Below are 13,409 nucleotides of genomic sequence, written 5' to 3'. Positions count from 1 at the left end.
AAATAATTTTTGCAGAAGTGCCAATTAGAGGCCTTAATACTCCTTTATGAAAGATGATGAAGAGGCCTGAGCTGGTGGCTGTGTGAATGGAGTAAAAAGGACTTTTAAGAGATAGTGAAGATTATAGAACTGTCTGATCTTTACCCTTCTTTGGAATTTTTCCTTTTTTATTTTAAGACATCTGCAGTTGACATTCTGTTCTCACTTTCCTTTGTTTAAAAAGTTTTTTTAAATAAGAACCTTCATAAAACATTAAAGATGGCTTTTAGAGAACCTCTGGAAATTGTTTCAGGTCCCTTGATTCACATAATTTTTAGCAACAAGCAGGAATTCTAAGATTCATCCCAGAATTGTAACTGGTCTCGCTGCAGAGCATATGCATGCCATTAAGCTTTAGTATTAGTGTCTTGGGTTTTTTTGTTTGTTTGTTTTAGTATTAGTGTTAATAACTATTATATCATTGGATTTTTTGTGGGGTTCACCTAGAAATGGGCCTTTTGACCTCATGTCACATTGCAAAATTTTGTTATTTGCACTTTCAAAATATAGATCACTTTTTCTGTACTAGAACAGCCACGGTAACAATTCAGGCCCTCATCACCTACCTCTTACTTGAAAAAAGATCAAGAAATATCCCACCTGATAGAAATGCATCATTCAAAATGGAATAGTATGATTTGGGGCTGTTGCCGTAGCATTCTGATTGGTTTTCCTGCTTAAAGACTGCACCCACTCCAATCTCCATTTAGATGGTAATTTTTTAATGAAGCATAGTTCTGACCATGTCACAGCTATTCTTCTAATGAACTTCATTGGTGTCCCCTATTATCTCTAAGGTAAATATGAACTCTCCCATCTTTGTGCCTTTGCCCTTGTACCTGGAGTGATCTTTTCCCTACCTCTATCTAGTGTGTGTTTTCTGACTTTTTTCAAGACTCAGCTCATATCTCACCTTGTGCAGGAGCCTTTTTTTGGACGTGCTGTGTGTCCCCTCCCTGCCCCCCACCTCTTGTTTTAAATTTAGTTCCATCTTTTCTGGATCTCATATGTGCCTGTTTATGTACCTTCCTAGTAGCTCATAATTGAGGAGGGGAGGAAGGAAAGGGATTGCCTTTTTGTTGTGTGTGTGTCGGGGTAAGGGCTTAATAAATATGACTTGTTGACTGATTGGTGTAGTTGCATTTTTGCTTTTCCTTTGGGAAGTTGTTGATATTAAAAATTTTTTTTTCATGTAGCTTGGAGATTTGAATATTTCGGTTGGTGATATTTAAAATGTCCTTGTGTATTTATGAATTAGTGTGATGTCCTGGCACTTGGGGCCATCAGTATGAACTGTGATAATGGCTTATTTATACTGTGTACTATATTGGGTGAGTTCTTCAGGGTAATTTGAGTCTGTAGTATGGAGAATTGTTTTGTGAGTTCATATAAATGCTGAATATGATTTTAGATAGCACATCATGTCATCTCTTGCTCGATATTTGCTAGGTGCCAAACTATGCCTGTAGTGTTGAGTTATAGAGTCTTCATCATTTCCTTACCTTATCTGTATTAATCATTAAGCTTGGGTTTGTTGAAGGTGACCTTTATGCTCCCTTCTTTATCAGCATATTGCTGGCTAAGTCCATTTGCAATGAAGTATTTTTTGCCTGTGAAATTTTGGTATTTCTCTTCTTTTTTTCCAATAATAATAGATATGAAGTAATTAATTTCAGTATTCTTTCCTTGGTAATTGTTCATTGTAATTGTGTAATTACCTGTACAATTGTACAGGTAATTTTTTTTTATTTGGGGTATTTGCAAATTGAATATGCTGCTGTTCCCCCACCCCTTTTTTAAACTGCCATAACTCTAGTGCCTCTTTAAGAATGTCCATCTTTTTTCATTAATTAGCTCCAGGTTTGCAGAGTATGCCCTTTTGATTTGCATATTGAGTGTCTTTGCTTTTTGGAATATTTTATTCCCATCCATTTTGAGTGAGTCTGAAGTAGTCTTGTTACTTGAATTTTTTTTCCTTTATATACAAAAGTTTTTTAGCCCCATTTGCAGAATTTGTCATTGGAATTATCTAATTTAGTTACCATGTATCTTGGAATTTAAGATGTAGGGTGTTTGTTTTTTTCTAGTGACAGTCTGGATTCTTGATTCATGCTTTATTTTCTGTATTCAGAAGTTCTAGTTAGTTGAATAGTTTTATTTCCTACATTTTGGTGTTCAAGCTATGTGCTGAATGTTTTGGCTTTGAAAGCTTATACCAATTCTGACTTTTTCTCATTATTCCATAAATTTCATTTCTGTTTTTTAAACTATTCTGGAATTTCTAATTCCATGCTTTCTTGGGATTCCACAGGGATTCATGAAGGATTGGTTTCATTTCTTTTTATAATATTTAATGGAACTTTTAAACTCTTTATTTGAGGATTTAGTATTAGTTTTAGCTTCTTGGTCATATTTTTAGGTTTTTTTCTTCCTTTTTCTCCTTCAATATCCTTTCTTTGCCCCTTTAACTCAACCTTTTCCTGTTTGCATCCTCCATAACTAGACTGAAAATTGCCTTAGGCTCTCCCTTTTTGGGAAATTTGTGTTTCTGTGGCTTTGAGATCTCCTCCTAAGTAGGTTCTTCAGGAACAAGATGCCCCCATCTGGGATTTCCCTATGTAGCTTGGCAAAAACTAGTCTGACACGCAGTGTGTAGTCTCTGCAATAGAAAGGAAAAAAATAAGCTTGTAGGAAGGATGCTTTAAGGATTAATCTCCAGTATTTTCTAAAGTTTATAACTTGAAGAAATTACTGTCATTTTTTGTTTTATGCAGTTACAATTCTGCTTCTGGTACCATTGTTCCTCTCTTTTTATTTTTCCATTGATAAAAATTAGGAGAAGCAAACATAGAGTGCTGCATCTTAGGCAAACTGGAAGTTGGGGTATTTTTTTCCTAATTTGGGTGTGTATTATGTGACTACATGCCACTTTCTCTTCTCTCTTCTATATCATTCCAGGCACTGCAGTTTTGAAGAGTACCAGCTTGCAGTCTTGTTTTACTTTGTTTGTGTCAAATTGACTGGGGCTGTAAATCAGTCTTGAACCCATTTTCCCTGTGTTTGAGTTTTTATTTTTAACATTCTTAAAGCATATGAAATTCTTGTTGTACATAATTCTGCCTCTCGCCTACTCTGCTACCTTCTTCTCTTTTCCCCATGCTCCTATTATTCCTTCCCCCCAATGATGGATTTTATGGGTTTTTTTATTTCACATTTGCTTTTGAATGCATGTTCCACCCCTGCTATGAGCCTCACATTTTAACAAAGACCAAAGGGATCGTTTAACAGTAGGAAACCAATGAAGATAGTTATTGACTATTTCAAAAGTATTTTTCAAAATGATTTAAAAATTTCATGATTTATTTACAAAAAGCCTTTGACAGGGAGGGTACAAAATGAAATTATACTAAAACCCCCAAAAACATAATATAGGGAGGGATCTTTTTTAATATAATAAAAAGCACCTAAAACCCAAAACAAGCATTATATGCAATGGGAATGTACCATAAGTTTTCCTAATGAATAGGAGTAAAGAAAGCAAGGATGCCACTATTCCTAACTATTATTTGATATAGTTTTAGAAAGACTAGTAATAGCAATAAGATAAGAGAAGGAAATTAATGGCAAAAAAGACAGGTAATGAAGAAATAAAACAGTCCCTTCTTATTGCTAACATGATTTACTTAGAAAATTCTAGGGAAGATCGGCAAAGATACTAATTGAGATGATAGCTTCAACAAAGCTAGAGTCTGCAAAACAAACTCAAAAATCAAGAGCATTTCTATGTAACAGCAGTCTGAGAGGCAGTGAAAGGGAATCTATTTCCAATAATTTCAAAATGGATAAAAATTTGGGAATCTTTTTTTGACAAAGGACATAATAAACTTGTATATATTCAATTACAAAGTGTCCTTTAATAATAACAAGATTCATTTGGAATAACAAAAGGTCCAGAATATCAAGGAAACTAATGAAAAGAAATGCAGGGGAGGGTGGCCTAGCCATTTCAGATCTTAAATTGTATTATATAGCAGCAATCATCAAAACTGCTTGCTACTGGCTAAGAAATAGAGTGGTAGATCAGTGCAATAGGTTAAGTATGCAAGACACAGTAGTTAGTGACTATAGTAATCTAATATTTGATAAACCCAAAGACCCCAGCTTCTGGGATAAGAACTCCCTCTTTGATAAAAACTGCTGGGAAAACTGGAAAAGAGTATGGCAGAAACTAGGCATAGACCAAATTCTTACACCATTTACCAAAATAAAGTCAAAATGAGTTCATGATTTAGATATAAAGGCTGATACTGTAAGCAAACCGAGAGAGCAAGGAATAGTTTACCTATCAAATTTATGGAGAAGAAAAGAATTCATGACCAGGCGGGAGCTAGAGAACATTACAGAAAGCAAAGTGGATAACTTTTGTTTACGTTAAATTGAAAAGTTTTTGCACAAACAAAGCCAATGCAACCAAGATTAGAAGGAAAGTAGAAAGCTGGGAAAGAATTTTTACAACCAGTGTCTCTGATAAGGGCCTCATTTCTAAAATATATAGAGAATTAAGTCAAATTTATAAGAATACAAGTCATTCCCCAATTAATAAATGGTCAAAGGATATGAACAGGCAGTTTTCAGTTTGTCTACCTCTTTCCCTGTTTCTCTAAATTTAATCAGTAACAATTTTAGTGCCTGTAATGCTGCAGTTACTGTATTGGGCAGAGTAATCTTTCATTACATTTGTATATCAGTTTGTTTTAATAATATCCCAATTGGGTACTTTGTTTTCAGCTCTTTTATACCAGAAATACTGTTTCAGTATGTATGAAACTTTCTGTCTTTGATTTCTTGGGGTATGTATGCCTAGTAATAGAATCTTTTGTGTTAAAGGATATGGAAATTACACATTGATTTCTTCTGTATACACTTTGTCAAGTCTTTAGCCTAGCTTATCTTTTTTTCTATTTTATTTGTCATTTTAAAAAAATCTTAATTTTTATTGTCTTCCTGTTTTTATGTCATATACATTTGTGACTGTTCCTCCTTTATCTAGCAACCTATTCCTTATAGAAGATATTAAAAGTGAAAGAGAAAAAATAGGTCTTGAAAAACTTAAACTAATATATCAGCTTTCTGACCCCCATATGAAATATTCCACATATTCCAACCTCTGAAATAAAATGGTAGCAGTGTATTTTCTCATCTTTCAGTCTAACTTGATAACCCTAACCCTAATTACCCTTTTTACATCTTCATAGTGTCTCTTACTTAATCCAAAGGAGCTAAGTTCCAATATTGATGATATGGATAGAATACACAGTAACTGTTTTTGATTCTCACCCTCTATTTTCACTTAGGAGCTTCTCTCACACACACATACCCACACAATCCCTTTTTTTTGGTGGTTTGTGATACAGGGCTTTTCCTTAATGTTTTGCAAATGTACTTGTATTTTAAACCAGCATTACCCTTAGGTGTCATATCTTTAGGATGTACAATTTTTTTGGTCCTGAGATGATTCCTAGGCCATTAGCTTCTGTTTTACATCAATTAAATAGCTTGAGTCAACTCACTGATACTAGCAGCTTTTTGGATTATATTATGTTGTAATTATCTGTGTTTTCCCGTCTTTGATCCTTTTGAATTTGATGTTGGTTTTTACCTTTGCTGTAGACAGTCTGTTTGGTTAATCGGGCAGCTGATTCTGAAATTACCCCAACGTTCATAGTCAGTTCTTTCCTATCAAGATTTAGTTTGCCATACCTTGCCAAAATCTTTCTTAATTATAATGTCCTTCCTTTTTTTCCATTTTCTAACTCATATCCTGAGTTATATTTGCCATCTGTGGTACTGTAGAGAAAAAGACAAGCCATCAAGGAGCAAAGAATATCATATATAACAAATTTTGAACTATGAATCCTGATGCGTGAATGATGTCTTGGGGTTAATTTTAAATAGGGGAAAGTGTAATAGGTAAATTCATAAAATCACATGTCTGTTTTTAATAGTTCATCACAAGTGGTAAGGGCAGTATTAAATCATCATTTTGGTATGTACTTTCTTCCCCACTTCCCCCTGCCCTTCTGATCCTCTTTAAGTTGAACAAGCTATAAATATTTGTCATCAGTAAAGGAAAATCTAGAAAATTTAAGATGTGCATTTGTAGTGAATAATAGCTCATATTTTAAATGTGTATTTACTCGTTCTGTTCATCAGCAACCCTGTGCAGTAGATAGTGCAAGTAAAAATATTCCATTTAGTAAGGGGAAGGGAAATAAGCATATTAATATAGTGCCTGCTATGTGCCAGACCCTGTGCTAAGTACTTTTTTGAGGGGGAGAGGAACAACAAAACAAACACCCGCTTCCCACCCCAATCTTATTACATACTTACAACAACCCTGTGCAGTGTATGGTCTTACTGTCATCCCCATTTTGTAGATGAGAAAACTGAGGCAAACAAAGGTTAATGACTTGACGTGGGTTACAGATAGTGTCTGAGGTGAGTTTTGAACTCGATACTTCATAACTCTGGGTCCAGTGCTCCTTCCACCAGAGGTTAAATGTCTATAGCAGCAGAGCTATTTATATTAGACAAGTTTTAAGGCAAATACTTATTTATGGCTGTTGAAAGCTTTCAAAAAGTTATATGATTGGAATTTATAAACCCGACCTTACTTAAAGAACTAGTTAAGATTCAGTAATCCTGGTTGATATTCAAAGATGATAGAAAATAACTTAATGGCAATTGACATGCACTGTAGTTAATGTGATGGTTGTTTTCTACTTTGTACAAACTGACTTTATAACTGCTATTTAGATAATTAATATTTGCAATTGCTTCTGAATAGGAAGTTATGTTACATTTATACAAATTACTATGCAATGTAGTATACATATAAATTGACAACTGTTGCTTTAGTGAGCATTTTATATTATCTAAGGAAATCATTGCTACCTCCTCTTCAGGACAAAAAGGCTGTACTCTAAAGTAGTGACAGTTATATTAATTTTGCTGTTGGCAGTCTTTTTTTTTTTATTAAATTTTAAGGAAGTTGTCCAAGATTAGCTTAAATATTGGCTTATAGTGAAAAGATTTTTTAGAAAATAAAATTCTAACCAGTTTGGATTTGCCACCACACCTTGTTTATGAATTGTATTTACACCAACTAATAAATGGAAATAATGAACTCAGTCTCCTGAAAGCCATGGATAAGAACAAGTAGATTCATTGTTTTACATAGGTTAGGTGAGATGGTCTTGTATTTTGGGTATCATATTTTCTTCTGTTGCAGACTTTTTTAATGTGAAGAAATTTATCATACTTGTTTCTTATAGGATGTACAGCTACCCAGCACGTGTACCACCACCTCCTCCCATTGCTCGTGCAGTGGTGCCCTCGAAACGCCAGCGTGTGTCAGGAAACACTTCCCGCAGAGGCAAAAGTGGCTTTAATTCCAAGAGTGGGCAACGGGGCTCTTCATCCAAATCTGGCAAATGTATGTTACTGAAATTGCAACTAACTATAGGTTTCTTAATTTCAATCTCTTAAGGATGTAGGGCTTTGTTAGAAGTAGATAGGAATTATTAAGAGGTGGAGCATCAGTGCACAGTAAGTGGCAAGAGCAGTAATTTTGGAACTACTTTCATGGGCCCTCCTCATTCATGAATCTATTCCACAACCTTAAAAACCCTTTCAGGGTGGATTGAATTAGATACTGGTATGGAATAATAAAATTAATCCTACCATAGTCTACTCCATGGGGAGGTTATAGTTTAACTTAATATAAGTTTGTATACAGGAAAAACATAAATCAAAGTGTTTATTTTTACATCCTTTGGGAGAAGTGTTTTTGGTTTTGTTGTTGTTATTCTTTTGAAGGTCCTATAGATGATACTATTTTGGGAACAAAGTAGAGGAAAAGAGTCCTTAAAATAGAATGACAGTGATAAAGGAGAGTGCTGTTGCTAGATATTAGAAAGCACACTGCCTGTAGAATTCAACTGGTTCTCACAAGTTCATTGATTCCATTTCAGGCTTTGCCTAATGATGTTATAGAGTCCTGTGAGAATGCTTTATTAGATACTTGTGTTTTCTTTGTTGAATCTAACCTAGTGGTTTGTTGTTTGGGGTTATAGTGAAAGGTGATGATCTTCAGACAATTAAGAAGGAGTTGACCCAGATAAAACAGAAAGTGGATTCTTTATTGGAGAGCCTGGAAAAAATTGAGAAAGAACAAAGCAAACAAACAGGTAAGTGGTGTTCTATCTCAGATGTTGTTGGGTACTATTACCATCACAAAACAGGTAGTTGAAAGAATATGCTGTTGTAGTGGGATATGAAACTTTGTGAAATTGGGAAGGGAATTTTTGTGGGAGGATTTAGACTCGTGCTGCAGTTGTATGATCATTAGCTGGGGATTGTCTACATCCTGTGGACATTACTTGCCCCCTAGACAGACTTGTCCTTCTCATCCCCAGTAGAGATGAAGAATGATAAGTCAGAAGAGGAGCAGAGCAGCAGCTCCCTGAAGAAAGATGAGACTAATGTGAAGATGGAGTCTGAGGGGGGTGCAGATGACTCTGCTGAGGAGGGGGACCTACTGGATGATGATGATAATGAAGATCGGGGGGATGACCAGGTGAAAACTGGGGAAGGAAAGAAAGATATGGTGGAAGGGGGGGACTAAGGACACCTGGAATGCTTCTAACTCTGTTCTTTTGTCTCTTTTGTAGCTGGAGTTGATCAAGGATGATGAAAAAGAAGCTGAAGAAGGAGAGGATGACAGAGACAGCGCCAATGGCGAGGACGACTCTTAAGCACATGTTGGGGTTTTAGTACTCTCGTCCCATTATTTCTTTACCTAGGCGCTTGTCTTTGATCAAACTTTTCACCAGATCCTCTCCCTTAGTATCTTCCAGCACATGTTCACTGTTGTACCCAACTTTATCCTTCCCATGTTCATTAATTCTGCCCTGCGCCTAGTCCCTTTGCCACTTCCTTCAATTCTCCTAGTAGTTATATTAAGTCTCCTGTAATTTTGCTCTTTTAATTTTGATACCTCTTTATGACTTAACAATAAAAAGGATGTATGGTTTTTATCAGCTGTCTCCAAAGGAATCTCTTGTTATGCAGGGAGTAAGCACAGTTCTCTGTTCAATTCAAACATGAGACCTGTAGCTACTTCCAAAAGTGAAAAGGCAATCTCATTTAACTCAGTTCCCTGTACCTGAGAACTTTTGAGTGTCTTCTCCTCTACTAGGATTACAATGTGGGGCTACAAAAATGTAACTTTTTTTTTGTCAATGACAGTTGTCAGTAGAAATGCATAAAGAGGTACGTTCAGGAATTAGTGTGTGCTTTTTTTTTTTTAAACAGACTTTGTTTTCTAAAGTTGATATTGTGGGTTATTCATGTGAAACAGCCTGATGTTTGGAACTTTTTTCTCAAAATAAAAAATATATTAAACCAGGAATTTGAAGAGGAAAAAATGAACCCAACCCCTGGTTTTTCTTTTTACAAAGTTTTTCAGTGTTTTGTAATTGTTTGCTTATTGAACATCCATGAAATTTCCTTGAATTTACCGGGTATTTTATTAGTAGTTAGTACTTAAGGATTTAGCACTTAGGTTATTTTGTCCAGTTAATACACCTGTCAGTTGTTTCTTGCTTAAAGTTTGTTGCAAAAGGCTGCATTTGCCTGGAGTTGGGGGTTCTTTGTAGAGTGAATTTAGGGAGTTCATATACCACCTCAGTGGAATTTTTTGAATTCTGTGCATCCTTTTTCAGAAGGCATCTGTAGTTATTCATTTACATATTTGGAATTCAGTTTTAGTGAAAATAAATTTCATACCAGTCAGTAAATAACCAAAAGATACAAAGTTTAGACAGGACAAGGGAATTTGAATAAGATCGTCATATATAGTAAAAGAGAAGGGAGGACATCATTAAGCTTACTAAGGATTATGAGTTTCTCCTTAATAATTTCATTAGGAAGACAGTTCTTCCACAGAACAGTAGAGTTGAAACTGTGATTGTTAGATGACTAAAGTAATTAAATGGAGCAAGAAGTGAAGTTAAGGGACAAAATGGTGTCAGTTCATGGGCAGGGAGATTGAGGTTCTTGGTTAACAGTGTTCTCCATTGCAGGTTATCCTGTTAAATTGGGGAGATTGGTCTTGCATGTACATTTGTCTTTTTCATTGAGGCGAAGGTCAAAATAGACCGAGTTCTGCAAGCATTTTTACCCTTAATTTGGGCTTGAAAGGGTGCCTAATACCTGACAGTATTCATAAAAAATAGACTGCAGAAAAGGCACATTATGATATCAGTATTTCTTGGTTTGGCCATTTTAGTTTGCAATTAGAACATAATGCGCATGAGTCTCAAATCTTTCATTCTTGTGCATTTTCTAAAACACTACAGGTCCATGTTTTTCCATTAGGAAACTGATACAAAAAGTTTGTCAGATTGTTTCCTTACCAGCAAGCCCTGAGTTTGAAGTACATGTTTACCAGCTGTTATTTCCATATAGTGTCGTTATCACTTGTTCCAAAGCCACCTGTTTGTAATGGTCTCCAGGTCACTAAAGGGTAGTCCTTAATGGCAATTTTTGAATCTTGTTACTAAAGCCCTAACTTTTATAAGACAGTAAATATAGTAGTTAGCTTTATATTATACATAAAACGTTTAGTGATTTCAGTTCATACATTCCTAACTCCTAGTAAATGGTTGGGTTAGTAATTTTTGGTTTCATGACTCCCCATTTGCCTTCTCTGTCATTAAGGTTTTCAGCAAGTCAGTCTATGCTTTCCTGTTTGCTAATTGGTATTAGTAAGGAGTTTAACTAAATGTCCTTAATAAGCCAGAAAGAACCTTTAAAATGGATATGATTGTCCTTCTCACAAAGGATGGATGTGAGAGAGAAAAAAAAAAGCAAAGTAGTTGGATTTTTTTGGATGACTCCTATCTCTGCAAGTACCTTATGCTTTCTAGCTATCTTCTGGGTTTGAATAAAAAGTCCCCCAATTTGATACTGCTTCAGGTGCCCTGTGTTTCAGTCTTCTCATTCAAAAAGTCCATTTCCTTAGTTTTATTTACTACAGTTGCATGAGGGAAATTATTTCATTAAAGTAATTCATGTTAATGGCTTAATCTTCGCAGAGGATATTTAATTTTTTAAAAGGAAACACCTTAATTGAATCTCTTCTTGCTGACATGTACCTTGGAGATATGAGTATTCCCACTACCTAAACCCTCTGCTTACTGGGAAGTTGGTAAGAAAATACCTTGCACATAGTAGGCACTTTTGGGGGGGCGCAGAAAAACAAAAAATGTCTTTATATATCTTTACATATCCTTCTGGATACTATCTCCTCTCTGGGTTTCTAATTTTTTTTTATTATTTCTCTTTTATTTTCTTTTATTAGTTTATTTTGATTTATCAACAATCACTTCCATAAGCTTTTTTGAGTTTTAAATTTTTCTCCCCGTCCCTCTCTACCTCCCTCCTCAAGACGGTGCGCAATCTGTTATAGGCTATACATACACATTCCTGTTAAACATTTTCACATTAGTGATGTTGTAAGTAAGAATTAGAACCAATAGGAGGAACCACCAGAAAGAGGAAAGAAAACACAACAGAAGAAAAAAAAATAGCAAATAGTATGCTTTGATCTGCATTCAAACTCCATAGTTCCTTCTTTGGATGTGGAAAGCATTTTCCATCATGAGGCCTTTGGAGATGTTTTAGATTCTTGTATTACTGAGAATGGTTAAGTCTATCAATATTTCAGTATTAGTCATCACACAACGTGGCTGTTATTGTGTACAGCGTTCTCCTGGTTGTGCTCACTTCACTCAGCATCAGACCATACAAGTCTTTCCAGGTTTTTCTGAAGTCTGCCTATTAATTTTTTTTTTTTTTTGAGTTAAGCTTTTCATTTAATGTTACAAAAAATATTTAGTCAAACAGACCAAAGCCCATGTCATCATTGGACTCCTCGGATTCGGATTCTTCCTTTATTTGCTTCCTTTTCTTTTCCTCAGCTGGGGCAGCTGTGCTAGCAGGAGCTGCACCACCTGCTGGGGCAGGTCCACCAACTCCTGCATTGCAGATGAGACTTGCAATGTTGACGTTGGACAGGGCCATTGCAAATAATACTGGCCAGAATGGTTCAACATTTACACCTGCTCCTTTAATGAGGGCATTGATTTTATCCTCTGTTACTGTAACATCATCATTGTGAGGGATGAGGGCAGAGTAGATGCAAGTGAGCTTGGAGACGGCCATTTCAGCAGAAGGATGAGGAGAATTTTGTAGTGGTGCTAGTTGCTGGATAAAGTAAGGGTTCACCCCAGCGTGGCCTTAGCTTCCGAAGAAGAACTGTGTTCATCATTTCTTACAGCACAAAAATATTCCATTACATTTATATTTCACCACTGTGAATGTCTGAATCTACAGAAATGCTTGTCCTAGAGGGATCCCAATACAAGTGAAAATATCTCAGCCTGGGGCTTGCTAGGCTGAACTGGGTATAATATGAGTGAAGTGTACAGGAATCTTAAAGATATTGCTGTAGGGTAATCCAGAAGAACATTTTAAAAAAGGGTTCTAAAGAACTTATGCATCTCTAGATTTAATGATCATTAAAAGGCCCACCAGCTCTAAAAAACCATGTGATATAAAATTTACCATGTATATCGGGGTTTTAGGTAAATATTTTCTATACAACTCCTGTTTAAAAGTTAAAATGTGCCAGTTTTACCCTTCCATTCATTGATTACTGTGGGCTTTTTTTCACCTCTCTTTTATTTCCAGGTTACCCTAGCTATCATCAAGTAGAAAATAACATCTCTAGAGGAAGTGGCCAATAGTGTTTTGTTGGCAAGGGTTAGTTAATAGGGCAGTTAGATGGCTAAGTGGCCTGGAGTGAGGAAGACTCATCTTCCTGAGTTCGCATTTGGCCTCAAACACTTAATGAGGTGTGTGACCCTGGACAAATCACTTAACCCTGTTTGCCCAAGTTTTCACGTCTATAACATGAGCTGGAGAAGGAAAAGATAAACCACTCCACTGTCTTTGTCAAGTAAACCCCAAATAGGGTCTTGAAGAGTGGAACGTGAATGAAATTACTGAACAACGAAAGTTTAAAAAAGGGGGTGTACTTTGGTAAGATACCTCAAATGATGGCTTTGAGCTGCTAAGGATCCAGTTTAACCCAAACAAAGGGTGTGTGACTGGGGCAGTTTTAGGTTTTTCTGGTGCTCTTTTAATTGAATTACATGGGCATGCATCTAGATATAAATCTGGTTCTCAAGCACCAAAGACAAATAATTCAATCCTAGAATCGGAAAGGCATTTAGTGATCTTCT

General features: G+C 35.8%; 1 protein-coding gene and 1 pseudogene across 9 annotated transcripts in view; one reads left to right on the top strand and one right to left on the bottom strand.

Moving 5' to 3' along the window:
- HNRNPC (heterogeneous nuclear ribonucleoprotein C (C1/C2)) overlaps positions 1 to 9,385 on the top strand; it is a 56,278-nt gene extending 46,893 nt beyond the window's left edge. For 7 of the 9 annotated variants that reach the window (XM_027843001.1, XM_027842997.1, XM_027842998.1 and 4 more), the window contains 4 exons: positions 7,374 to 7,534; positions 8,175 to 8,288; positions 8,517 to 8,677; positions 8,772 to 9,385. In XM_027843001.1, coding sequence (XP_027698802.1) covers positions 7,374 to 7,534; positions 8,175 to 8,288; positions 8,517 to 8,677; positions 8,772 to 8,855 — 520 coding nt within the window. In that variant the 3' untranslated portion in view covers positions 8,856 to 9,385. The remainder of the gene's footprint in view (positions 1 to 7,373; positions 7,535 to 8,174; positions 8,289 to 8,516; positions 8,678 to 8,771) is intronic. The other 2 variants (XM_027843004.1, XM_027843002.1) reach the window with 1 other exon arrangement.
- Positions 9,386 to 11,997: 2,612 nt separating this feature from the next.
- Positions 11,998 to 12,327, bottom strand: LOC114028683 (annotated as a pseudogene).
- Between the last annotated feature and the right edge of the window lie 1,082 nt (positions 12,328 to 13,409).

The sequence above is a fragment of the Vombatus ursinus genome, unplaced genomic scaffold, assembly GCF_900497805.2.
Source record: "Vombatus ursinus unplaced genomic scaffold, bare-nosed wombat genome assembly UNPS02014894.1, whole genome shotgun sequence".
NCBI lineage: Eukaryota > Metazoa > Chordata > Mammalia > Diprotodontia > Vombatidae > Vombatus > Vombatus ursinus.
This window is presented reverse-complemented; position numbering and strand designations above follow the sequence as displayed.